This window comes from Pyricularia pennisetigena (genome assembly GCF_004337985.1).
Source record: "Pyricularia pennisetigena strain Br36 chromosome Unknown Pyricularia_pennisetigena_Br36_Scf_10, whole genome shotgun sequence".
In the NCBI taxonomy this organism is placed as follows: domain Eukaryota; kingdom Fungi; phylum Ascomycota; class Sordariomycetes; order Magnaporthales; family Pyriculariaceae; genus Pyricularia; species Pyricularia pennisetigena.
In genome coordinates, this window is record NW_021940922.1 from 1,027,948 (window position 1) to 1,053,765 (window position 25,818).

General features: G+C 57.6%; 6 protein-coding genes across 6 annotated transcripts in view; 3 read left to right on the forward strand and 3 right to left on the reverse strand.

Annotated features, from left to right (window-relative positions):
• Positions 1–6: 6 nt before the first annotated feature.
• On the reverse strand, positions 7–12,686 carry PpBr36_10632 (uncharacterized protein; the record flags this gene model as incomplete). The annotated part of the gene is made up of 3 exons (XM_029897742.1): positions 7–11,689; positions 11,792–11,951; positions 12,032–12,686. The coding sequence occupies 3 exons, from the start codon at positions 12,684–12,686 to the stop codon at positions 7–9; spliced, it is 12,498 nt and encodes a 4,165-aa protein (XP_029744048.1).
• A 1,382-nt stretch (positions 12,687–14,068) lies between these two features.
• On the forward strand, positions 14,069–15,400 carry PpBr36_10633 (uncharacterized protein; the record flags this gene model as incomplete). The annotated part of the gene is made up of 1 exon (XM_029897743.1): positions 14,069–15,400. One exon carries the CDS (start codon positions 14,069–14,071, stop codon positions 15,398–15,400), a length of 1,332 nt encoding a protein of 443 aa, XP_029744049.1.
• A 1,914-nt stretch (positions 15,401–17,314) lies between these two features.
• On the forward strand, positions 17,315–19,106 carry PpBr36_10634 (uncharacterized protein; the record flags this gene model as incomplete). Its single annotated transcript, XM_029897744.1, has 2 exons — positions 17,315–18,976; positions 19,077–19,106. The coding sequence occupies 2 exons, from the start codon at positions 17,315–17,317 to the stop codon at positions 19,104–19,106; spliced, it is 1,692 nt and encodes a 563-aa protein (XP_029744050.1).
• A 757-nt stretch (positions 19,107–19,863) lies between these two features.
• On the forward strand, positions 19,864–24,470 carry PpBr36_10635 (uncharacterized protein; the record flags this gene model as incomplete). Its single annotated transcript, XM_029897745.1, has 4 exons — positions 19,864–21,377; positions 21,710–23,391; positions 23,577–23,938; positions 24,093–24,470. 4 exons carry the CDS (start codon positions 19,864–19,866, stop codon positions 24,468–24,470), a joined length of 3,936 nt encoding a protein of 1,311 aa, XP_029744051.1.
• PpBr36_10636 (uncharacterized protein) lies at positions 23,606–24,718 on the reverse strand (the record flags this gene model as incomplete). Its single annotated transcript, XM_029897746.1, has 1 exon — positions 23,606–24,718. One exon carries the CDS (start codon positions 24,716–24,718, stop codon positions 23,606–23,608), a length of 1,113 nt encoding a protein of 370 aa, XP_029744052.1.
• Positions 24,719–25,549: 831 nt separating this feature from the next.
• The window catches only part of PpBr36_10637 (uncharacterized protein), a gene marked incomplete at both ends in the record, with an annotated part of 9,056 nt that continues 8,787 nt past the window's right edge, over positions 25,550–25,818 (reverse strand). Inside the window, one exon of the mRNA XM_029897747.1 lies at positions 25,550–25,789. Within this exon, the coding sequence (XP_029744053.1) occupies positions 25,550–25,789 (240 nt within the window). The remainder of the gene's footprint in view (positions 25,790–25,818) is intronic.

Below are 25,818 nucleotides of genomic sequence, written 5' to 3' on the forward strand. Positions count from 1 at the left end.
TTTCTCTTACTGAACTGCTTGTTTCTTGACCAATTTGGGGAACAAAATCCTTCCCTCGCCAGCGCTTCTCAGATACATTCCGATCAGTGGGCTCAACCCGACCCTCTCGGCCTCGTCAACCCACTTGTCGACGGGCAAAACCTCAAAATCCTGCCCGCTCCCCATCTCCATCAGCTGCTGCACCTCGTCCATGCCAACCTCCATCTCGCCCGTCTCGTAGACGAACTCAACGCCCTTTTGGCGCCCGGAGCCGTGATCCTCGGGGGCCAAGACCCGGTCGACGAGCATCCTGGTGGCCGTCTCGACGGACACGAAATCGAAATTGCCCTTCCACTGCCTCGTCCCGGGCACGGCCTTGATCAGGTTCGCGTACTTGACCAGGTTGCTGACCAGATCCAGCTCGGACGTGTCCTCGCCCATGATGCTGCTCGGCCGATGCACGACGACGCGCCAGCTCCCGGCAGCCGCGGCGGCGACGCGCTCCAGGTAGACCTCGCAAGCCCACTTGGAGGCGGTGTAGCCGTCGTCGGGCTCCGCCGGCGGTGGATGCGGCGCCATGCTCGTTTCCCCGACCTCTTGGGTCCCGGCGAGCCGCGCGATGGTGGCGCTGCTGACGTAGTGGAAAGGGATCCTTCGAGGCAGGGCGAGGCCGACGAGCTCCTTGGTTGAGAAAACATTGATCAGCCGCAGGGAGGCGTATGACTTCATAAAGGACACGTCGGCGCCGTTGTGGATGATGGCGTCGGCTTGGCCAAAGATGTCTTGGGCCGACGTCGGCGAGAGGCCCAGGTTGGGTTTGCCGAGGTCGCCGCTGTGGAGGACGACTTTGCGATTCGTGAAAAGGCTGTAGATGTGCGCGGGCTTGTGCTCTCTGAGCTGCGGCAGCGACTTTCGCACTGCGAGGCAGTGGACGGTCGTGATGTTCTTGTCGGCGACCAGCAGGCGCAGAATCTCCTGGCCGTAAAAGCCCGTGGCGCCGGTGAGGACCACGACCTGAGGCGGCGTCCTGGGCGGCGACCCGAGTACAGCGGATTTGGCGACCGTGGCGACGGACCGAGGGACCGAGACCTCGGCGTCCCAGTCCACCTTGGCCGTATCACGATGCGTCGAGTCGTCGTCCATGTGGACGAGGGTCGTCATGGCGCCGAGGGTGATGGCGGTAAACATCTTCTGCAGGGACACGGACACACCCATGCGCTCCTTGATCAGGGCCTGCAGGTGCACCAGGGCAAGGGAGCTCCCGCCGATGTGGAAAAAGTCGGAATCGCGACCGATGGGCCCGAAGCGGGAGCGCACCTCGGCGGGGAGAGCCTCTTCCCACAGCTCCCTCAGCCTGAGCTCCGCTTCGCCCAGCGCCTCCTCCGGACTGGGAGATGCAGCCCCGGACGAGGGTGGGTGTTCGCTCGTGATCAATGGTATCTGGGCCACCGCCGGGCGGTCGACCTTGCCGGACTCGGTCGTCGGGATGCTCTCGAGCACCTGCACGAGCACGGGACGCATGTATTGCGGGAGCGGCAGGCGACGAGGCAGCACGTCGAGATACGAGTGGATGTCGCTGGGCGCGCTGGGCGAGAGGACCACGAACGCGACGAGAAAGTCGACCTGGGCGGCGCCGGCGGCGCTCTTCCGGGCCGAGACGACAGCCTGCGAGACGTGCGGGCCGGCGGTCTGGAGGATGGCCTTTTCGATATCCTCCAGGTCCATCCTGATGCCGCCGACCTTGACCTGCGTGCAGCCGGCCAGACGGCCCATGACGGCCAGGCTGCCGTCTTTGGTCATGCGGCCCCGATCGCCCGTGCGGTGTGCCCTCGTCCAACCTTTGCTCTGGAAAAACGGACTGGCTGCTCGATCCGACACAAAGGCCTTGGAGGTTTGGTCGGGACGGTTGAGATAGCCCTTGGCCACCGACCCGCCTCCGACGATGATCTCCCCGGGAATCCCGGCGGGCAAGGGTTTCAGGTTGGCGTCGACGATGTAGAAAGAGTAGTTGGGGGCGGCAGAGACGCCAAAGGCCTCGGGCGAGTTGCCCGTCAGCGCGAGCGGCACCCTGGCGTCGGCGCAGCCAAAGCTGGTCTCGCTGGGTCCGTAGCTGTTGAACAGGCGCATGCCGTCGATATCTAGGCTTCTGAACCCGTCCAGCAGAGCCTGCGTCATCGGTTCGCCGCCGGAAACCGCCCATGTCCACTTTGCCTCGTTGCGGAGCTTGTCGCGACCGGCCCGGATCCAAGCGAGGAACTCGGACGGGGTGCCGAGCGTGAAGGTCACGGCCTCCCTGACCATGATGTCGCAGATGGCGGCGGGGTCGCGGCGCTGGGAGGACGGAACGATGACGAGGGTGCCGCCGTAGCAGAGCGCAACGACCAACTGGCCCAGCGACATGTCAAAGGCATACGAGGACTGCTGGAGCACCGTCTCCTGGGGTGACTCGCCGAAGCCCCAAGCCGGCACGGAAAACTCGGGGAAGTTGACGAGGCAGCCGTGCGTCACCACGATGCCCTTTGGCTTGCCTGTCGAGCCAGACGTGTAGGCGATCAGGGCGACCCCGTCAGCTGTTGCGTGGTTTGGTGTGGTCGACGGTGAGGCGCCGGCCGGGATTTCATCCACGCTGATCGTTTCAACACCAGCCTTCTCCTTGGCTTGGCTTAAAAACTCTGCATGGGATCGTGCCGTCACGTCGTCGGTGAGGATGATGGCGGGCGTGCAATCTTGTACTATAGACAACAGACGATCGGGGCCGACCAAGGGATCAAGAGCAACGTAGGCAGACCCCGAGCGCATTACAGCGAGCAGAGAGCAGATCCAGTCCGCGCCGGGAGATTGGAAAACACCCACGGTCTGGGGCGGATCGGCTTTGACTCCAGCCCTCGTCCGGGCCAACAGGGCCGACGCAATAGCGTCGATCCGCTGACCCATTTGAGAATACGTCAAGGCTTCCCCGCGGCCGTCCTTGAGTGCCACGCGGCTCCGTCCATATTTAGACACCATGGCATCGATGCGGTCGATCAAGGTCGCCGGCCAGCTGGACTGACACTCCCTGCCGCGCCCCATCTCGACGGCCCTCTCGACTTGCTCTGCAGGCCACAGGTCCGGCCAGGTGATGCGCGTGGCCGGGTTCTTCACGAAGCTGTCGATCAGACACTCGAAGGACTTGGCCACCAGCGCGGCGGCCTCGGCCGTGTACAGGGCCTTGTTCAGGCCGATGGTGATCATGTCCTGGTCGGTCTGGGAGTCCACGACGTCGACGCAGACGTCGTAGGCGTTTTCGCCGCCCGACACCATCTCGCCGTCGCTCCGGCAGCCGCAGAACTCGCGGCCCTCCTGGATGTTCTGGCGGTAGTTGAAAAGGGCCTGGAAGAGGGGCGGGCGGCTGCTGGACCGCGGCACGTGGAGCTCGGTCAGGAGCACGTCGATGGGCACCGCCGCGTGCGCAAAGGCGTCGCGGACCACGTCCCGGACGGAGCGGAGACAGTCGCCAAACTTGACCTGCGCTTCGCGCTCCTGGCGGAACCGAAGAGGCAAGAGGTTGAGGAACAGACCGAGCGAGCGGATCGTGTCCGCATCCTGGCGCCCGCTGTGGGCCACGCCGATGCAGAGATCATCAACCTTGCTGTCGGCCAGCCGGAACAGCAGCACCCGGAACGCGGCGAGGTAGAAGTGGAACGAGGTCGTGCCGAGGTTGCGCCGGCACAGGTTTGCGAGTCTCTGCTGCGTGGCGGCCGACACGCGGAAGGACACGTTGTGCGAGCCAAAGGAGGAATCTTGAGGGTGCACGGCCAGCAGGCTTGGGCTCAGCAGAGGCAGCGGTGCAGGTAGGTCATCGGCCGGGAACTGCGAGCGCCAGTAGTCGAGGTCAGGCGCCCATTGGCCATTCTCCAGAGCCTCCATCTGCCGGATTGTAAAGTCTGGGTATTGCACCCTGTTCTCGTCGGGTCCCTCGAGCTCACTCCCATTATAGGCGCGCTCCAGATCGTCGAAGAAGATGCGGAAGCCCACGCCGTCCACGGCAATATGGTGGTAACCCAAGATTGCATAGTGTAGCGTATCTGACAGCGACACGAGCTTCAACCTCAGGGTCTCGCCACGGCCGAGGTTGTAAACGTGCTTCTGCAGTTCTTGTACCGCCTCGTCAACGTCCCTCTCGTCCTTGGCATGCTCGTGCTCGAGATGAAGGACCGTCTTTGCCAGGACGCACTGCACGGGTTTTTTGCTGACCTCGTCGGTGGCGAACATGGTACGGAGCGCCTCGTGATACTGCCCGACGTGCTCCAGCGCCCTGCCCAAGCGGTCCACGTCCAGCGAACCCTGCAGTCGGACCTTGGACGTGACGTTGAACGCGGTGGGATCGTCGGCAAGAGACTGCAGGAACCAGAAGCGCGCCTGGGCGGGCGACATGGGAAGCACGCGCTTGAGAAAGTTGTCGGTAATGCCCGCCTTGGTCAGGAGCCCGTATTCGTGACTCGGGCACTCTTCCTCCTTGCTGTGACGCCTGCCAGAACGGCTGTTTGCCGGCGACTTGGCCTTGAAGACGGGCGAGTTGATGGTGGCTGGGGTCGAAGCCCCGGTCCCGGGACTGTCGGGATCCAAGGAGGCCGACGGGGCTGAGATGCTGGAGAGACGCCAGAGACCGCCCGAGGACTCTTCGGCAGAGCCTTCAGATTCGGTGGTAGCGAGTGAGATTGGTGAACTGGGGCGCCGTAGCTGCAGACGTGAGCGCTCGTCTGGGATAGAAGACGAGCGTGGAGACTCGGAAGGATGTGCCACTGACTCTACCACTGACTCTGCCGCCGTCACCGCCGCCTCCGTCTTCTCCTCTTTAGGACTCGTCTTGGCTGGTGGCGCTTCAGCAGGCACAGGCGCAACATTCGGGGCTGCAGCTGCAGCTGCAGCAGCATCGGCCGGCTTGGACGATTCGGCGGCCGTACCACCACCATCGTCCGCGGCGACCCCCGGGATGAAATCCGCCGGAATGAGGTCCTGAGCGGCGAGCAACATGGCTTTCACCGAGGGCGAGTTGAGGATGGTCAGGACCGGCACGTCGATGCCCAGCTCTTTCAGGAACCACGACCTCACGTCCACGGCAACCAGCGAGTCGATGCCCAGCTCATCCGCCGTGAGACCAAGCATGTCCTTGTTCGGGCTCGCCTGCAGAGCAACCTGCAGCTTGCGAACAAACCCGTCCTTGATGATCTCCCAGACCTCGTCTTTGGTCTTGGCCTTGGCCAGCAAGGTCTTGACGGCGGCCTTGGTGCTTTTGGCGGCGCCACCTGCGCCGGCCTCCAGGTCGCCGTTGGTCTTGGTGACGAGGTGCTGGAACAGAGGATAGGTGGCCCACTTGTCGGCGTTGAGGCGCATGCCGGTGGACATCTCGGCCTTGGGGGCAGGCAGGCTCGGGTCCGACGCGAGCACGCCCTCGGCGAAAATCTCATGAAAGTCCTGCTCGCTCATCCAGGTGTGGCCGACGTCGCGGAGGACGGCCTGCTGCTGGATGGACAGCTCGCGAGACACGTAGCCGCTGCCCATGATGGCGCCGATGTTGATGACGCTGGCTGCCAGTCCCTCCTCCCGACGCCGGCGGGCCAGGGCGGCCATGAAGGCGTTGGCCGCAGCGTAGACGCTCTGGCCGCGGTTGCCGGTGACGTAGGCCATGGAGCTGAAGAAGATGAACCAGTCCAGCTCTCCTCTCTGGGAGAAGAGCTCCGACAGGTGCAGGCTCGCATCCACCTTGGGCCGGACCACCTTGTGCACCCTTTCCACGTCCAGATCCGGGAACATGGTGTCGTGCAGCACCATCGCTCCCTGGGCCACGCCCACTATCGGGGGCATGGACGACGTGATCTCGGCGTGGATGCGTGCCACGTCAGGTTTGGCCGACACGTCGCCGCGGAATACGCGGACGGAAGCCCCCTTGGCCGACATGTCACCCAGCCAGTCGGCGTCGATCTTGGGGTTACGGCTGCAGAGCGCAATGTGCCGCGCCCCGCGATCGACCATCCATGCGCACAAGGAGAGGCCGAGACCGCCGGTCAGGCCGACGAGCCAATAGGTCTTGTCGGGGTGGAAGTTGACGACCGAGCTGGCGGGCTGCGTGGGAACCTCGACGAGACCCGGCGTGTTCCAATCAAGCACACTTTGACCGTGGTCGACATGGACACTGGTCACACTACCCGGCTTTGAAATCTGGGCCACGTTGAGCATGGGCAGCTGGGAGTCGCTAAGCGAGGCAGCGGTACAAGCCGTTTCGGAAGAAGAATACCACACTGCCTGCAGGTGATCGGAAACGTCCTTGATGACTGACGGTGGCGACTTACGGCGGACGCTCTCGTCCATCTTGGCCAGGAAGCACTGCTCGTCAAGAACCTGGCAGTTGGGTGGCAGGCACGAGCGGATGAGCGCTGAGATTGAGCTGCCGTCTTCCCAGGAGCCAAGGTCCACGAACCTAGAAGCATTTGCCGGGAGCAATCGTGAGGCAGACAACCTGGTGGCGCGAGGGTGCACGTAAGACCAGGGCTTTACGCACTGCTTGGATTTTTCGCTGGTGAGCAGCGTGATCTGAAGCCCCTTGCCGAGAGCAACAGCAGCCAACGCGTCGCCGAGTGCCCGGCTTGGATCCAAGACAGCCACGGAGCTTCCCGGGATCAGCCCTTCCAGAATACGGTGCGCAACCAGAAAGTGGTAAAGCTTCGTCATCTCGGCCAAGTTCGCGTCACAGTCCTGGCTCGTTAGGGCTATCATCCAGCCGGCAGGGACTGAAATGTGCGATTCGAGCGAGGTCGACAAGGCAAGGACCCAGCGACCGGAATCTTGCCCCAAGGACACGAACAGAGGTGGCGTCTTGTCCGTCGTGAGGATCGGCCTGAGCATGGAATTGCTGAGCTTGAGTTTTGCGTTCCTGCCTGGCCTGGCCCCCGCCGCCTGCATGAGCAGCTCGCCCTTCTTGTTGGTGATGCTCAGCTCGACGTCTTGAGCAGGGACGGGGCTCGTCAAGGGGCGACGACCCGAGTTGTATCGCTGGTTGCGTTCCTCGGTCAGCTTGATGCGCGGCACGAGGACCTCGACCTCGCCCGCCTCGACGCGGACCATGGTCTCGGGCTCGTCGTACCACAGCATGCCCTGACTTTCACCCTTTTCCTCCCAGAGAGCCCAGGCTTCCAGCTGAACAAGATTGGCCGCGATGGCGTCGGCCACGAGATGGAGGTCATGCAGGCGGGGCATGGCGTTGTCGAAGTTGACCATGTGGCACCGTACGTGCGGCATCTCCCACACCACGGAGCGCTGATAACCGACAAACATGTTGGCGTGGGGCCGTGCAGACAGCGCCCCGGATGTGGCCCAGAGGATGCTCTTGGACTGTTTAAACACCTCTTGGAAGCCGGCCAGCGACTCGGAATCCATGCCTGCAAAGAATCCAGGCTCGTTTGCATCGCATTCGAGGTCGACCAAGCTGAGGACACTGCCCAGCATCGGCAGACCCGCCCGGGGTACCTCCTCCATGGAGGACACGTGCCGCACGCCGTTCTTGTAGTGCCTCGAAACTACCGCCTCGACGTTCAACGCAACCGACTCTGCGACAGAGCTGGGGCCGTGGATGATGGTGAGCGTATTGCCGATGCCCAGCCCCATGGCGTCTGGAGCCGTCGGCTCCCGCAGCAGCCGCACGCGATCGTCCACGGCCTGGCAGCTCCACACGCAAAGCGGCAGCGGGAACTCGGCGACGTGGGGCAGGACCTGCACGGCGCCGAAGCCCGTCTTCTCGAGCGCCGTGGTCCAGGCGTCGGGCAAGATGCACGGGCTCAGCGTGCGTCCCTCGTGCACGCCCAGCCACCACCCGGGCAGCGTGCCGAAGACGAAGCCGTACCGGAAGGGGTCGTTGTCCGTCAGCTCGAGGGCGAGCAGGTAGCCGCCCGGACGGAGCAGGCTGCGTGCGTTCCGCAGCGTCTTTTCGACGTCGGCCGTGGCGTGCAGCACGAGCGAGGCGACGACGAGGTCGTACGAGCCCTCGACGTAGCCCTGCTCCCGGACGCCCTTTTCAATGTCGTACGTCTTGAAGCACATTTTATCCGCGTGCGCTGCGAACTTGTCCTGCGCCTTTTCGAAAAACCCGGCCGAGATATCCGTGTACGTATAAGACGTGAACTTGCCCTGGAGTTTGTCGAGCACCATCGACGTCGCGCCGCCCGTGCCGGCACCGATTTCGAAAATGTCCATGTGCGGGAAGCGGTGCGCGAGGGAGGACGCCGCCGCCGCCAGGGAGGGGAGGTAGACATCCATCCCCAAGCCTTGCATGTAAAAATCGTTGAGGAGATTATCTTGCAGCAGTGGCTCCAGGATGCGGAGCTCGCCGCGCATGGCACCTACGATGTTGTCCCCCACGGCCCGGGCGATTCGGAGGTCGATCAGGTCTGGATACCGAGCCAAGATCTTGTCGATGTCGGCACGCGTGTCTCTGTTCCACCGCTCGGACGCAAAAGGGTGAGTTCCATTGGCCACTCGCGAGAGGCAATCATCAATGTAGCCCATGTAGTGCTGGAAATACCACTCTAGCTCTCCGCGCCTCTCCCGGGGAAAGGTCGCGGCGAGCTGACGCATAAAAAAGTAGGATACCCGCTCGATGATCCACGACAGCTCTTGGTGGGTTTTGTAGCAGGGCTGGCTCCAGTCCACATCCGGAAGACTCGGCGACGCGGCATCCCACGTCTGGTGGGAGAAGAGGCTAAAGTCGTCTGCCGGACTCGGCTTGCTGAAGGGCGTCACATGCAGGCCCTCAAGCTGGACGACGATTTGTCTTTTGTCGGGGGCTTGCAGCTCGACGTCGCCGACCATGTTACCGGGACAGCTGCCGAAACAGCTGGCGTAAAAGGGGATCTTGTCGCTCGCGGTCAGGGCTTTGCAGGCGGCGAGGTCGAACCGCAGGAGCTCAATCTTGGTGGGCATGTGCGTCCCCTTGAGGCGGCCGTCGCCGGGGTAGCAGTAAGCAAGGATGATGCTCTGGATGGCACAGTCGAGAGTGGCCGGGTGCACAATCAGGTTCTGCCGAACCGATTCGGACTCGGGGATGGCGAGCTGGCCGATGGCTTCATCCATGCGGCGAGACGTGTTGAGCATGCCGCGGAAGGGCCCCGTGTATCCCAGCCCGAGCTCGGCGACCGAGTCGTAAAAACGATCCTCTTCCAGGCTGAGGAAGCGTCGTTCAGCTGCGACGTGTGGAGGCGGGAGCAGACTCTCCGCACCACCGTCCCGGGTCACCACCACACGGACGCGACCTGACGCGTTCTCGTCCATGGCGTTGGCGGTCTTTGGCGATTCAGAGTAGTAGGTCCACGAAGCCTCGAAGCCGCCAGCGTCGACGTGCTGGTCGGTGATGCGAACAAGCAGCAGTGCTTCGACGCCGGCATTCTCGGGTACAACCAGCGCCTGGCTGATGACGACGTCTTGCATCTCGACGAGCGCGCGACTTTCCGTCTCGGGACCGAGGCCGAGGTGGAGATTGACCGCCTCCAGGACCGCCGAGATGTAAGCAGCTCCCGGGAGCACGATCTGCCCTTCGACCTGATGGTGCTGAAGCCAAGGGATCTCCCTGGCATGCAAGACGTTCTTCCAGCGAATCGTATCCGCCGTGCCGTCGGGACAGCGCGTCCCCAGCAGCGGATGTGGCGGCGTCGTCCTGGAGGTGAAGCTCCTCGAGTAGCGGGACTCGTGCCAGTGCTCGCGGTCGTGTTGCCACGGGTACGTCGGCAAGTCTTTGATGACCTGCGGCGGGGAGTACCCGAACGGCTCGGCGTCCGTCCCAGCCGTGCAGGCCGTGACCTGGGCCCTGTCCAGCGCAAGCCAGTCGACCACGCCCTGGCCCAGGTTCTGCCACAGCGCACCCAGCGCCTCTGCGAACGCGTCGACGTCGTCCTTGCCGCGGCTGAGCGTTCCCGTGTACGGCAAACTGGCCCCCATCGCGTCCGTCACGGTCTGCAGCGTCGGCCCCTTGAGCGCGGGATGCGGTCCGACCTCGACGCACATGTCGAACGGGCCATGCGCACCGACGGCGAACTCAACGGCTTGGGCAAACTGCACTCGCCCGACCATGTTGTCGCGCCAGTAGACGTCCCGCAGGGCCTCGAGGTCCGGCAGCTCGTCGACGTCCTCGCCCGTGACGCTCGAGACCCACCTGCACGACCCGTCAGGCCGCCGCAGCTGCAGCTCGCACGCCCTGGTGGCCGCGACGTACATCTCGGCGGCGGGCTCCATGTGCGGGCTGTGGTAGGCCTTGTCGACCTTGAGCTTCCTCGCAAACTTCTTCTCGTCGTCCAGCATCTCCTTGGCCGCGTCCATGGCCTCGGCGTCGCCCGACAGCGTCACGCTGACGCCCGAGTTCACCGCCGCCACGCACACCTTGTTGTCGAGCAGGTCGCAGAGCTCCAGCGCGTCCTCGAGCGACGTGCCCACCGCCATCATGGCCCCGCCGTCGCGGGCGAGGTGCAGTCCCAACCCGCGGTAGTACGCCAGCCGCATGGCGTCCCCGGCCGAGAGGTAGCCGGCGGCGTGGGCGGCGGCCATCTCGCCGGAGCTGTGGCCCACGACGGCGCTGAACTTGACCCCGGCGGCCCGCAGGAGGGCCACCACGACCAGCTGCACGGCCGTGCAGAGGGACTGGGACATGGTGGCCTCGCCAATGCGGGACGAGGACGCGTCCTTGATGATCTCGTCACGCAGACGCCAGGTCGGGCGATCGCAAACCACGGGCAGCGTATCCAGCGCCGTTTGGAGCTCGTCCAGCACCCTGCCGGCCAGGGGCGAGCACTCCACGAGCCTGGCTCCCATGCGGGCCCACTGCGCGCCCTGGCCTGTAAAGATGCCCAGGATGCGCGGGGAGGTGTTGCCCGCAGGGAGGTTGGCAGCCGGAGCCGTGACGATGTTGTTGACAGATCGGAGCTTGGCGACCAGGTCAGAAACAGACATGGCTGGGACGGAGGCGCGGACAGCGAGGGTTGTCCGACGCGAGTTGAGAGTCCAGCACAGCTGGCGGAGATCGATGGATGAGTCCTCCTTGGACTCCAAGTGAGTGGCATAAGACTCCAGCATGCTTCGCAAGGACTTTTCTGTGGCAGCAGAGAAGTTGAAAGGTGCTAGCGAGACCGTGGTTGTCTCCCGGGCTGCTGTCCGTGGCAAACGCCGACACGTGTAGCTTTCGACAACGGCATGGGCGTTGGCCCCTCCAAAACCAAAACTGTTCAGGCTCGCTCGTCTCGGAGCTCCTTGTGGCACATCTGGCCACGGCAAGGGCTCCGACGAAATACGGACATGCTTATAAAAGGGAGCCACACTTGGGCTCAACTCATTGAACAGCATGTTGGGCGGAATGGTGCCGTGTTGCACAGCCAGAGATGCTTTAAGCAGGCCTGCGATTCCCGCCGTCCCCTCGGTGTGACCGATGATGGTTTTGATGGATCCGACATATAGAGGATTGTCTTTCTGTTCTCTTTGAAAGCCAATGTCAGGACCAAAGAAGGCCGACGCGATTCCCTCGGCCTCCTGCGGATCACCTGCTGGTGTTCCCGTCCCGTGGGCCTCGAAATATTGAGGTCTGTCAGATGCTTTGGAAAGATCCAACCCCGCCCGTGCATAAGTTTGCCGGATCAATTCCTGTTGGCTTTTGGCACTAGGCATTGTTATGCCCTTTGTACGGCCGTCTTGGTTGATACTGTTTGAAAAAAAAAAAAAAAAAAGAAGAGAAAGGAAGAAAGGAAAATGAACTTTTAGTAACGACTCGTCATAAATGGAGATGGATTCTGCGTGCACCTACCCAGTCTCGCGAACGATACACTCAATGTGATCCCCATCTTGGAGGGCCTGGCTGAGCGTCTTAATCACGACGGCCGCGATTCCGTCGCCTCTGGCGTAACCATCGGCAGCCTTGTCCCACATGGAGCTGCGGCCGCGGGGACTCAGCATTTTTAGTTTGCCTGGTTTGCGCACATGTTAGTCGGGACTTCACAGCCAATCCTCCCTCAAAAAAAAGGGGACATGATAACCCATGACTCACTCTCGGCAATAAACTGCTCTGGTCCCAAGAGCAGATTGGCGCCCGCCACCACACAGCAGGGCGCCTCCCCGCTTCTCAGGCTTTGCACTGCCTGATGCAACGCCACCAGGCTGCTCGAGCAGGCAGTATCAATAGTCATGCTCGGACCGTGCCAGTCAAAAATGTAACTGATCCTATTCGACAAAATGCTGCGCGCCGTACCGGACGCGAAATAGGTGGGATAGTGATCCAAGTCCCGGCCCAGCAGGTCTGCGTAGTCGCTGCTCATGACACCGACGTAGACGCCCGTGTTGGTGCCCTGCAGCTTCTCGAGCGGCAAGCCGCCCGCTTCGAGGGCTTCGTAGACCGTCTCCAGGAGCAGGCGCTGCTGCGGATCCATGGACCACGCCTCGACCGGCTTGACGCCAAAAAAGTCTGCGTCAAAGACCCGGTGGGCGGAAGAATCCGACAGGAAGTAAGAATGTCGGACGTTTGTGGCGCCGTGCCTGAGTCCGTCTTCGGAATAAAAGCCGTCCACGGTAAACCGGCTGGGCGGAATTTCAGACTGCACGTCCCGCGGATTGCGGAGCAGATCCCACAGCTTGGACGGCGACGTGGCGTCGCCGGGGAAGCGGCACGCACTGCCAACGACGGCGATTGGTTCTTTGGTGTTCATCTTGTTTTTCTTTTTGGGGGGGTATTTGTATATGTATCTGTGGGTGGGTTCCGTGTGGGCTTGTGCGTGTTTGTGTAATTACTCAAGTATGAGATGACATACAAGCACGTTGCGTCTGAAAGATGAGCTTCAAGTCCAACGTTACACTAAGTAGGAACGCAGAGATCTTGGTAAATGGCTTTTGTGGGGGATAAATGTTGCGGTTAAAGTCGACGACCAAAGTATATAGCAGAAGATAGAGTGCTATAAAATCTGCTTCTTTTTTTCGAGTGAGGAAACAAAGATACAAAGTATTCTTTGCGCGAGGCGCAGCGGTAATTTATAGAAGCTCGACATCCATGTGACAACGGCTAACTTACTAGCATATTTTACAACGCATATGTAAATGCAACATACACACTATATTCCAACGGCAACTAACCTATTCTTTCCAAGATTAAGTCTATTAACGTGTAAGCCGAAGACTTCTCTTCGTCTAACCTTGGACAAAGGCTGGTTCTCCGCTCCCAGAAACCTGGATCCATTCACAAGGTTAGACCTTATGGCCAGACTGTATATCACACAAGGAAGATCAAGACGAACGGAAAAAGTTAATCGCTCGCTAGAGGTCGAAGTAGAGATCGAAACGAAGGAAGAAAAGATTCTAGACCATCGAGTTGAAATCCAAATTAAAATGTTTAGCAGGGTGTATAAATTCCAAAAATTTCCATGTACTTGTGCGGGGATATGTGCCGTCAGGTGGGTCCGCGAAACGTCTTGTTTACGCCCATGTGCATATAATTTCATCCCAATCATTGTCAAAAATCAAGATTTATAAATCATCCAAGATTTGTAAGGAAATGCAAGGGGATTAATACTCTAGTGATTCGCCTAATGTTCCGCACTCCTAATCAGGTACCTTTTTTCTGGTGGATTCTACCAAACGATACCTTTTGTGGTAATAACTAACAAATATACGAGCACATATACTTTTAGTTCTCATGTGCAAGTACCTGCTCTACTAACAATTTCACCACGGTATATCGCCAGTCAAATCTACAACGAAACTGGAAACCGTAAATCTTGTAGGAGCGAAAGCTATTCTTGGCATCAAGCTCACAAATGAGGCAGCTTCTTGCGAGAGTCAAATCATCACGGCGATATCACGTAAGAAGCACGAGTAATCACGGCGGATGCGAAGGTCCGTCTGGATCGCGATATTTCCCAGTATACTCCCTGAGTCCCTGTTTCTTTGATCACGACGACGGAGTAACCATTAACCAACACTCTTCACCTACCTGGGACAGAAACCGCAATTCGTTTACCCTCCCGCTCAGATCTTGGGCCGGCGTTGACAACTTTCTTTCTTCCACCAGCCCCGAGAAAACAAACAGCAAACAAAGATGCATCAATTCTTCTCGGGCACCTTCTTCAACTTCGAGGCTGTTCGCATCCTCGGCACATGCCGCTACGGCGGTTGCGAGGTGGCCGAGTTCCTCGACGCGATCGGCAAAGTCAAGCAGGGCAACGCCGAGAGTTGGAACCAGGCCTGGGCCGAGCAAGCTCGCCTCGCCGAGGAGCTTGCCGTCGAAGCCCTATCCCAAGGCCAGATCTCTGCTGCCCGCAGCGCGTTCTTCCGCGCCGCTAACTACACCCGTGCCAGCGGGTACATGTATCACGGCGAGGCTGCAGGACAGTCCGACCGGCGCACCATTACATCTCTGCACAGAGCCAGGGACCTCTTTCGCAAGGCTGTCAATCTCCTCGAGGGGCCCGTTTACACGCTTGACATCCCCTATGGCAAATCCGGCGTGACTTTACCGGCCTACCTCTACCTGCCTCCTGCACGCTGCCGTCTCCCCGATGGCAAAACGCCCCTGATCGTCAACCCGGTCGGCGCCGACTCCATCCAGGAGGAGATATATTTCATGCACCCGGCCGCCGGTCCCAAGCTAGGCTACGCTGTTCTCACCTTTGAAGGTCCAGGCCAGGGCCTGACCCTACACGAGCACAACATCCCCTTCCGGCAGGACTGGGAGGCTGTCAACTCTCTTGTGCTCGACTACGTGCTTGCCTGGATCTCCCAACATGCCAGCCATGACGAGAACCTCGGCAGCATCGACGCGAGCCGCATCGGGATAACGGGCGCCTCGCTGGGCGGCTACTTTGCCCTCCGTGCCGCCGCCGACTCCCGCTTTGCCGCCTGCGCCGCCATCGACCCGCTGTACGACCTGTTTGACTTTGCGACCAAGCACGTCAGCCCGGCCTTCATCAAGGCGTGGGAGCACGGCTGGGTCAGCGACGGCATGGTCGACGCCTTGATGGGTCTCGGCATGGCCGTGGGCTTCCAGACCCGCTGGGAGATCGCCACGGCGCGCCGGTTCCTGGGCGTGGCGACCCCGGCGCAGTGCCTCAAGGCGATGCGGCTGTTCACCCTGCGCGAGGATCATCCGGACGGGCAGGGAAACGGGTCTTACTTGAAGCGAGTCAAGTGTCCAGTGCTTGTCACGGGCGCGGCCGAGTCGCTGTACCTCGATGTTACGGACCACACGGCTGCCGTCTTCGAGGCGCTGGGCGGGGAAAAAGAGCTCTGGGTGGGCACAAGCCCGGGAGCAGGCGGACTGCAGGCCAAGATGGGCGCCATCGGGCTGGCTAATCAGCGTGTGTTTGCCTTCTTTGACAGGCAATTGGGAGTAGTTAGGGAGACTCCCGGGTTCCAGAGCTCTAACAACTGAAGCCAAAAAAAACAAAATCCCCTTGTTGCAGATGGCTGGACTGGAATGGCTGTATTTCAACTAGTGACTACTTTCGTTGCGCTTAAGATCTCCACACCCTCCTTTTTCTATTGCTGCTATTACAGGAATTTTGTTATTGTGCAAAGGCTCGGGATGAGGCTGTGAGAACTCTGGTTTAATGCTGAGCATGAAGTCTCTATACACTATGCGCCATAACTGATCCAGACAGGTCATGCACGTCCAAGGCTCCGCAGAACCACGTCTTCTGTTATCTATGTTTGGCGATCCATGCACTCCACTCTGTGTAGCGCCATGGCACTTGACAGCCCAGCTACGGCCTTGCTTATCCTGATTCTCGAACAAGATGGTATTTTCCGACGCACGGCCAGCCTCGAGTCGTAGTTCGTGTGGGGTGTCACTTGTGATTTTCACTCCCCGATTGCAACATGTTTTTGATATAATCCTCAACTCGTAACCGGAAGCTTAAATCTATATTCTCCTAGCATAGTTCATGCAAAGCACGTCAATCCGAACTGTACATTGTGCCCCCCCTCACCCTGGGTCAGTTCCTTCCATGGAAATAATGAACGGCTCGTATGTACGCCGAATATTCTTGTGCATAGGAGGTTTTTTCCTATGCCTTCCAATGTTATGACTAGTACTGGGTTTTCATTCTGCGGAGAAAAACCTGGTTGCTGTCGAGTAATGAAATGGAGATAATGGTCCGTACCTAGACAAATGACTAGTGTCATGACTTGACCGGAGCATTATATGTATACCTGCCTTGTTCAGAGGCAACACACCAGCCCGAACATAGGATACATCATTTACCTATGATTTTACTCAATCCGGCAATCAATTCGTAAATTGTTATGTACTTATAACTCAAAACTGGATTACATGCCACAATTAAGATCGATTGTCCTATGAAGGCTTTGACCAAAACCTGGAGGGTTTAACAAAGTTTTGCTAACCGGTGAGAGAAGGAAATTCAAACTAATTGTATATAATCGGTAGTAAGCTAATACAGTTGATATCTGTGAAAGGGTAGCTCATATTGGTCGTTGGTCGGCCAGCATGTCGGTTCATGCCGTAGCAGTTCAGTTCAAATAAAGTTATTTGTTTAGTTGAAACCGCTTGAAAGCTTACCAGCTTGGCTCCCTACAGAACTCTAAATAAGGCTTAGGTGCATGTGTCAAGTACGATTCATATTTCGTCCGTTGGTTTATATTGGGTGATCCCTGAACATCATGAACGAGAGGGGTCACTGACCGCTGGAGCGAAGGCGTTCCCGACCTGGCATGAATCCGTCCAATAATTGACAGCAGGATACGCATACTTTACGGAAACCGGGATAGGAGAAATCAAACGCCACAACTGAGTTCAGTCCCCGTCCCATTGTCTCTCTGCAGCCATCAAGGTGTACCCTGAGTCGTCGATGGAGATTTTGACGGGGAACGAGTTTGAGTTGACACGAACTCAGTGACGTAAGAGGGTAAGGGCACGGCCGGGGAAGTATTCGCCCAGTCGGAGCAAATGCTGTTAGAAACTGTACTGCAGAAATTCTTCACGTGACACGGTATGCAAGACGAAGCGGGAGAACACAGTATATTTTCATTGTTTGTTTTCAAATAATAAGATTTAATCGACTTAAGTAACTATAATACGGATCCAACGGAAAGTTTCAACTGCGCTTGTAAACATTGAGCGAAAAAGGAAAATTTGTTACAACATCGCTGTTGAGCTCCGGCCCCGCGGAAACGTCCTTTAGTGGCAAAAACATTTAGCAGCAACATTCTCCGAGTGCACACATTACACTGCGAGCAACACATCTACTTCGTAAAAGAAGGGGGAAAAAAAGAAGAAGAAAAAAAAAAAAAAAAGAGAAAAGCCTGCATTAGCAGAAATTCAATCATGAATCACAACACCAACGACAACAGCTCGCCACCACCAGAGAAGAGGCCTCCTGGGTTCTTCATCGTTCTTTGTTCTCTTATGCTCGCCGCCCTTCTCTCAGCCATCGACGGCTCCATCGTCGCCACTGCCCTCCCCACGGTCTCTCGTGAGTTGAGCCTCGGCGCCTCGTACATCTGGGCAGTGAACCTGTACTTTCTCCTCTCGGCCGCGCTGCAACCCCTCACGGGGCAACTCTCGGACCTGTACGGGCGCCGGGTTGTCACCATGTCCTCGGTGGCCGTGTTCACGGTCGGCTCGGCCATGTGCGGCGCTGCCAACGACGCGGCCCTGTTCATCGTCGGCCGCGCCGCGCAGGGCATCGGGGCCGGCGGCATCAACATGATGATCGACATGGTGATCTGCGACGTGATCCCGCTGCGGGAGCGCGGCAAGTACGTCGGCGTCATGCACGGCGTCATCAGCGGCATCGCGGCCCTCGGACCCCTCATCGGTGGTGCCTTGGCCGATCGGGGCTGGTGGCGCGGCATCTTCCTTCTCAACGTGCCCATCGGCGTGCTTTGCCTCGTCTGCCTGGGCATATGGCTTCGCGTCAAGACCCCTCCGTCGGAGGATGGCCGGCTGACGCTGCTCCAGCGCGCGCAGAGAGTGGACGTCGGAGGGACGGTCATCCTGTTCATGGCCACGGCCTCGACCCTCTACGCGCTTGCCTACGGCGGCGGGGCAAAACCCTGGAGCGACCCCAGCATCATCGCCACGCTCGTCTTTTCCTTCGTCGGCATGGGGTGCTTCACGCTGTGGGAGTGGCTTGCACCTCCCTGCAGGAAGCACGGATGGGCCGTCATACCGCTGCGGCTCTTTTCAAACAGGACCAGCGCGAGCGCCTTCTTTGTGAGCTTCACGTCGGCCATCGTCACCTACTGGGCCTTCTTCATGTTCCCCGTCTTCTTCCAGGGCGTGCTCGGCGCCAGCCCCACCCAGTCTGGGTACATGATCTTCCCGCTCTCCGCTCCCTTTGCACCCTGTGCCATGATCGCGGGCATCGTCATGAGCAAAACGGGACGGTACAAGCCCATTCACGTCGTGGGCTTGGGCTGCATCACGGCCGGGTTTGCGCTTGCTGCTTCGCTCGGGGCCAGCTCCAACAAGCCCGGGACGACGGCCACCTGGGTAATTGCCGAGCTGCTCATGGCTGCTGGCATCGGCGGCATCATGACGTGTCTTTTGCCCGCCGTCCAAGCAGAGCTGAGCGACAAGGACACTGCGGCCAGCACGGGGACTTGGGCGTTTGTGAGAAGTTATGGCATGATCTGGGGCACCTCGGTACCGGCCGCACTGTTCAACGACCGGTTCGAGCAGCTACTGTGGACGATAGATGACGCGAGCACCCGTGCACTGCTGGCACACGGAGAGGCATATTCCCGCGGTCCTGCTATTGTTCATACGCTGCCTGACGACATCAAGGCTCAGGTCGTTGATGTCTTTACCAAGTCTATGCAGCGCGTTTGGCAAATTGGCATTGCTTTTGCTGCCGTCTCGTTTCTTGTTGCCACATTTGGCATGAGGGAAGTCCCCATGCGTCAAAGGTTGGATGTAGTTGATTTCGGCATGGAGGCAGAAGCTGGTAAAGGTGGCAAAAACAAGGAAACGAGAGAGGATAAAGTTTGTGAGACCACTACAATTAGACAAGACGACGGAACGGGTCCTTCTAGGGTGTAAAAGCTGGACATGGCTTTCGTTTTTTTTTTTTTTTATCTCTCAGACATGTGCTCAACGGAAGTTACGGAACTAGGCTCTAAGCTTAATGAGAACTGCACTGTTTTTATGAGTATACTTTTGCAAGTGTAAATTTTGCAGGTGTAAATTTACACCCAGTTGTTAGATCGCTACGGGTTGGAATAAGAGCAAAAAAGAAATAAATCCCAGCCAAGTGCGTGTCAGCAGACATGGTGTGACTGTAATTTCACATGTAACCCATCTCAAGATGGTCTCGAGCCAGCGGTTCTTTGTTTCCGACCTGGTTACGCGGGGTAAACAATCTCAAGCTACTTTTCCCGAGCTTCACTAGTAAGTTTGCGGTGTGTTTATCGAACTATCTCGAATTGGTAAATGGGAGCACAATGGATATTTTTAGAAGGTCTTTGTTTTAATTCCTGCAGGATTTGAATTCCACAACAAAGTTCGCAAGGGGGCACCAAGTCAACCAGCACAAACCAAAGTGTATTAACCTTTCCGTTTCATTCTACCTGCCCACCCATGGAACCTTGTATCCATGGACCGGGCAGAATTTTGCCTGTTAATACTTGCACGAGTGTTTCTGTCATGTTATTTGCATTATTAATGTTATTTACCCGATTTGGCCTCTCGATCTACGGGGTATGTTTATTTAAGTGCACCAAGGAATTTGTTTTGTTTACTATTCAGTCTGAGATTTCATCAAAGTCCACAACTACCAATTTTGAAATTCCGTCACTCTTAGCAAATTTTGGTCTTTCAACATTCATCTCCTGCTAAGCTCATCAAAAAAAAAAAAAGCGTCAACAATCAAAATGTACCTTACATTGACAGTACTATTCTTTGCCATTGGAGCAGTCACTGTTTGGCTGGTTCGCAAGACCTTCTTCGTATCCGTACCCAGGCTTCCCTTTCCGCACATAAAGTTTGAGGACGGCGACAACTCTCCCAAGCGTTACGTTAGAGACCTGACCAAACTTATCGGCATCGGCTACGAAAAGTATGGCAAACGTGGCATCCCCTTTACGCTGCGCAACCCGACAGACGAGAAACGTCCACAGATCATCATGCCTCTCAAGTACCTCGACGAAGTGGCCAGGACACCGCAGAGCAAGCTCAGCTTTGCCGAGTACAACAAGCAAAACTTTCTCCTGAAACACGTCGGCGGCTTCCATCAATCAAACGAGGCGTCCCAGATCGTCCGGGTCGACCTCAACAAGAGACTAAACGATCTCGTCCCGGTAATGTGGGAAGAGTGCATCGCCGCCTACCAACACAAGTTTCCTCCCTGTCCGGACTGGAGGCCCATGCAACCTTACCAGTGCCTCGCCTACCTCGTCGCTCGCATTTCATCCCGCGTCCTCGTCGGCCCCGAGCTCTCTGCCAACGACGAGTGGTGCCAGATGGCCATCGACACCACCCTCAAGTTCGAGGTTGCATGCCGCAACGTGCGGCAAAAGTACCACCCCTACCTCCGCTGGACAGCAAAGTATTTCGACGAGGCCTGCAAGATACTCATAGCCAACAACGACCGGAACCATCAACTGCTCGAACCGATCTTCAGGAAACGCAAGCAGTCCTCCTTCACGAACCAGTTCCCCGACGGCATACAGTGGCTCGTGGACCTCTACCGCGAAGAGGGCAAACGACTCAGGTTGGAGGACTTGGCTCAGGACCAGCGCTTCATCATGATGGCCAGCGTGCACAGCAGCGCGGCCACCGCTCTAAGCAGCCTCTACGACCTCTTGGACTACCCGGCATATCTCGAGCAGATCAAGCAAGAAATCGCGTCTGTCCGACACGAGCACAACATCACACCGACCACGAACTGGACGCGCAAAGCACTGGGATCCTTGCGCCTCCTCGACGCCTTCATGAAGGAGGGCCAGAGATTACACACCCTCGGTGCCATCACCGTCCGCCGAGCGGCCATCGGCAACCTCGTACTCAAGGACGGCACTGTCATCCCGGATGGCTTTCAGCTGTCCTTCCCCAGCCAAGCCATCTACCACGACCCGGAGCTCTATCCTGACTCGGAAACTTTCAACCCCGGTCGGTTTCTGGAACTCAGAGAAAAGGTAGACCCGAACCGTTGGCACTTTGGCTCCGTGTCACACGATAGTCTGGCGTTTGGGGCGGGCTTTCATGCCTGCCCCGGTAGGTTCTTCAGCCAGGAAGAAGTAAAAATGATTCTTATCTACTTGATTGAGAAATATGAATTTCGTTGGGAGGATGAGAGCACCGGCAGACCGGCAGATCTCGTGCATGGTCCAGAGATCTTCCCTAATCCGTCTGCATCGGTCATGTTTCGCGAGAGGCAGAACTGCCGGTGAGAGGTGGCAAGGAACCGGGGTCAGACGCGGAAGCTATTTGGCAAGACGCAGAAGCTGCTCGCAAGAAGCAGAAGGGGGTGGCAAAAAAAAAAAAGGCAAGGGGTGTATGAAATGTTGGTGTAAGTTGAGCCGTGTTTGTAGATGGTCTAGGTCAGGTTTGCACAGACAGACAAAGTATTGGACTATTTAAAGAGTGAACTTGGACTTCTTAAGTCTTTTTCTCTTCTTCTCTTCTTCTTCTTCTTCTTCTTCTTCTCCCTTCGCTCATGCAATTGTCTATCAAGGAAACCCCTAAGAGCTTTTACTCGCTACTCATTCCCCCACCAAGACATTTGAAAATACCCATAGTGCAAGACATGGCTTGGACTATTTTGATCCCACTCATTTTGTACTCGCACCAACCCGTGTGTGCGCTGAGGGGCCCCGGCAATGCCGCTGCTTCTGCCGCTGATGCTGCTCTGGCAAAGCTCAACGCCACCGTCGATGGCCGTCTGCAGTCAGCCCTTCCCCTGGCCGAGCCCTGCTTCACCAACCCCTCCGGTTCATCATGTGCCCAAGTCAAGGCGGGGCTCCCCTCGGCCTATTTCCGAACAAGCCAGTACGCGGGCTTTCGTCATCTTCAAGGGGAGGCTTGTGCCGCTAATTCCACGGACTCATGTCTCCTCGACGGCGCCACGCTGCAAAGCTCTGCATCCTGTCAGCAGGGCCTCGTCTCAAAACACTTTCTCCCCGTCACGTCACCCGAGGACGTCGCAGCCGCATTTGACTATGCTCGGTCGACAAACCGCACCCTCTCCATCAAGAACAGCGGCGTCGATTATTCGGCACGGAGCAGCCGCCAGGGCTCCCTCGCCCTCTGGACGCGTGGGCTGAGGCACATGGAATTCCACGAGGATTTTGTGCCGGCCGGGTGCGAAGCCCCGCCACCTGGAACCAAAGCCATCACGATCGGGGCCGGAGTGTCCACGGATGAGCTCTACCGCTTTGCGCACAGCCGTGGCCTGTCCTATGCCGGCGGGACATATGTCAGCATCGGCTCGTCGGGAGGCTGGTTGCTGGGCGGCGGCCATGGGCCTTTTACCGGCAGCAAAGGCCTCGGAGCTGATCGCGTTCTCCAGTTCGCAATCGTCACGCCGGACGGACAGCTCCGTGTTGCCAACGCCTGTCAGAACCAGGACCTGTTCTGGGCGTTGCGAGGAGGAGGCGCCGGTGCGTTCGGCGTGGTGTTGAACTCGTCATCTGTCGTCGACGCCGAGGTGCCCGTGACGTTTGCTACCATGAAGCTTACAAAGACGACCGAAGAGAATCGAGCGCAGTTTATGAGACTGCTGGTGGAGAACATGCAACAGTGGGTGCTGGACGGATGGGGTGCGTATGCAGGGCCCAACTCGTCCATCTTGGTCAAGGAAGGGGACGACGTCGCCGCCGCCACATCAGCGGTCAGGCCCATTACCGACTTCCTCCATAGTGTCGATGGCGGGCATGTAAACATAACTACCATGCCGACGTTCTTCGACTTTTACGTCAATGTCATCAACAGCAGCGCCGCCCTGCCGACGGCTGTCAGCAGGGCAGTCTTTACTTCCAGCCGCCTCATCCCGGAAGCCGCACTTGAGGATACCTCAAGGAGACAGCGGATGGTCGAAGCCATCTTGACAATGGAGAAGGAGGGAAGTCCAGCAGCCCTTCTCACGACCACGCCATTGGCCTTTGCAAAAAGGCAAGGCTTCACCGATGGAAACAAAAACACTAGCCTTACTCCAGCTTGGTACCACTCCGTCTTCATGGTCAATCATGAGCTCGACTGGCGGGGTTCAAACAGCATCGCCGAGAGACGAGCGATGGTGGCCAAGTTTCGCAACATCACGCAGACGTGGAGGGACCTCGTGCCGGACGGTGGGACCTACTCCAACGAGGCGGATCCCTGGCTTCCGGATTTCCAAAGAGAGTACTGGGGTGACGAGAACTACGCAAGGCTGGCCAAGATTAAGAACAAGTACGATCCAGACGGTTTGCTCAGTTGTTGGCATTGCGTTGGGTGGGAAGAGACGATGCCGGATTATGGTTGCATTTCCGGCCTGGCTGACGAGACTCAGACTATGGACTGAAAAGGGGTATTGGAACAAAGAAAAGCTAGTTTCCTGTCGGGCACGGTCACAGTCGAATTAGCTCTATGTAACTCAACTCAACTATAGCTACCAATGTACTTTTAAAGCTACCAAAGCTACCTTTCAAGTTTCAACTTTTTCTCAACTACTTGGCCCCCCCTCACGTGGACAACGAGCTTGGCTCCCGAGACAGCCTTGTTCCTCAGCAGTTCCAAGCCGTCCAAGACGCCCTTGAAGCCGCCTTCCACCATCTTAACCGGATGCGTCTTCAACAGTCCCTGATCAAGCAGCGCCTGCACACAAAGATACCATTCCCGGCCAAACTCTCTCAGTGCCGGATCGGGCTCGACATCGTATGGCGGTGGCCAACCCAGCTTTTTGCCAAACAGTGCAGGGCCGAGCAGCCAGTCGGCCTTGATCAGCTTCCGGGACGCCGCCTTGACTTGGTTGTACGGCTCCAAGCTGGTGTAGAATCCCCCTGGCCGTCCGATGCAGTCATAACAAAACGACATGCTGTTTCCTTCGCAGAAGCAATCCAAGACGTACTTGAGTCTATTCTTGGTGTACTCCCTGATTTGATCCACGGCACGAGCATCCTTGTAGTCCCACGCCTTCTCGGCCCCGTACTGCTCCACCAGCGCAAAGTTGTGCGGCGAGCAGGTCGTGATGGGAACCAAGCCCGACCGCCGCACGATCTGGATCGCCATGGTGCCGCTAGCCGTGCTGCCCCCGTACACCAGCACAAAACACGGCTGCTCGGCCGGCTTCTGGGGATGTCCGGGAACTTTGAGCGACCAGAACAGCGCATACCCAATCGTCGCGGTCCCAATGCCCAGCGTGGCGGCCTCTTCCCAGCCCATGCCGGTCGGCAGCTTGAGGGTGAAGTCGGCCGTGGCGTCGACGTACTCTGCGTACGCACCAGTAAGCGGTGCAAGGGGGTTCATGCTTTGGACGGCTGCGCAGACGCGATCGCCGATCTGAAAGTTGCGACCAGTGGGAACATCAGGTCCGAGGCCAACGACCACCCCGCTGACGTCAGATCCCGATATAGCCCCGTGGAATCCCATGGGGCCAGTGAGTTTGGCATCCACTGGGTTCAGAGCCACGCACTCTGACCGGATGAGGACCGTGTCGGGCCGGAGAGGCGCAAGTGCCACGTCATGGCTGATGACGAGGTTCCCATGTTCGTTGGCGATGATGGCAGTTTGAGTCTTTGGAAGGGAGTCCATGGTTCATGGTATTATGATCTTGTGCTTCGCAAATTTTGATGATTCCTAGCCCATCTGACTTTTGAATGTCAAGGTTAGGGATTCGGGTTATATACTGGAATATAGAAGTCAAGAGTCGTTGAAACGTGTATTTATTAGGTTAGTACTGGGTGAAGCCAATCTGGAGGAAATAGTAATTCCGCGGCCAAATGTGACAACTGTCACCTGTGTAGTCTAGCGACTAGAATAGTCACCTGTATTCTCCGACATCACAAACAATATTGTTCAATTTTCACATGCAGCCTCCATTTCTCTCCGACAGACTTGCGGTTCCTACAATAAAAGGTGTCTGTTTGTGTCATTGAAAACAAAAACAAGGAAAAGCGTAATTAAAGTTCGCCAAAAGCTTGGAACACCCGCCTTGCAAGTGAAATCCTGACCAAAGTCCAATTGCTAAACTACTAATAGCACCACTTCATCAAAACACTAGAATAGTCTGTAGGCTATGAAAAAGAAAAAAAACATTCCTCGACTCGCCCAAGTAAAGAGCTTTGTAATTTCCCAAAAAGTGCCATTTGTGTCTCCCTCTTGCCAGATCACTACCGAAACCTACTCTCAGTGGGCTTGAAAACTTTCCAAAGGGCTTCATCATCTCAGCTAATAAAAGTCCCTGACCATGTCTAAATGTCACTTTACAGTAATGTATACAGTACTTGTGCAACCATAGACAACGTAACTTGTTTCAGTTTCAATTTTAGACACACTTTTCCTTCTCTTTCTACTATCTACGGGTGATGGTGGTTATAACTGCAATCCTGGATTGCTCGTGCTCCAGTTTTACCCTCTGCTCTATCAAGCTCTGTCAGGCCTTGCCCGGATCAAGATGCGGGCCTTCATCTCCGGAAACATAGACCCGTTAGGCATGGATCCCCTCTTGGGCTTGGTGTCACCTGGTCTCAGCTTAAACTCGTAATTGAGAAGCAGGTGGGTAAGAATGATTTTGAGCGTGTTGTCGGCAAACAGCCGGCCCGGACACGCTTGTAGGCCGTCACCCCATCCAGGGGCGTCCGCGCCGAGATTGGGGAATTTGAACTGCAGCAGAGAGATTTTGATTAGTTAGC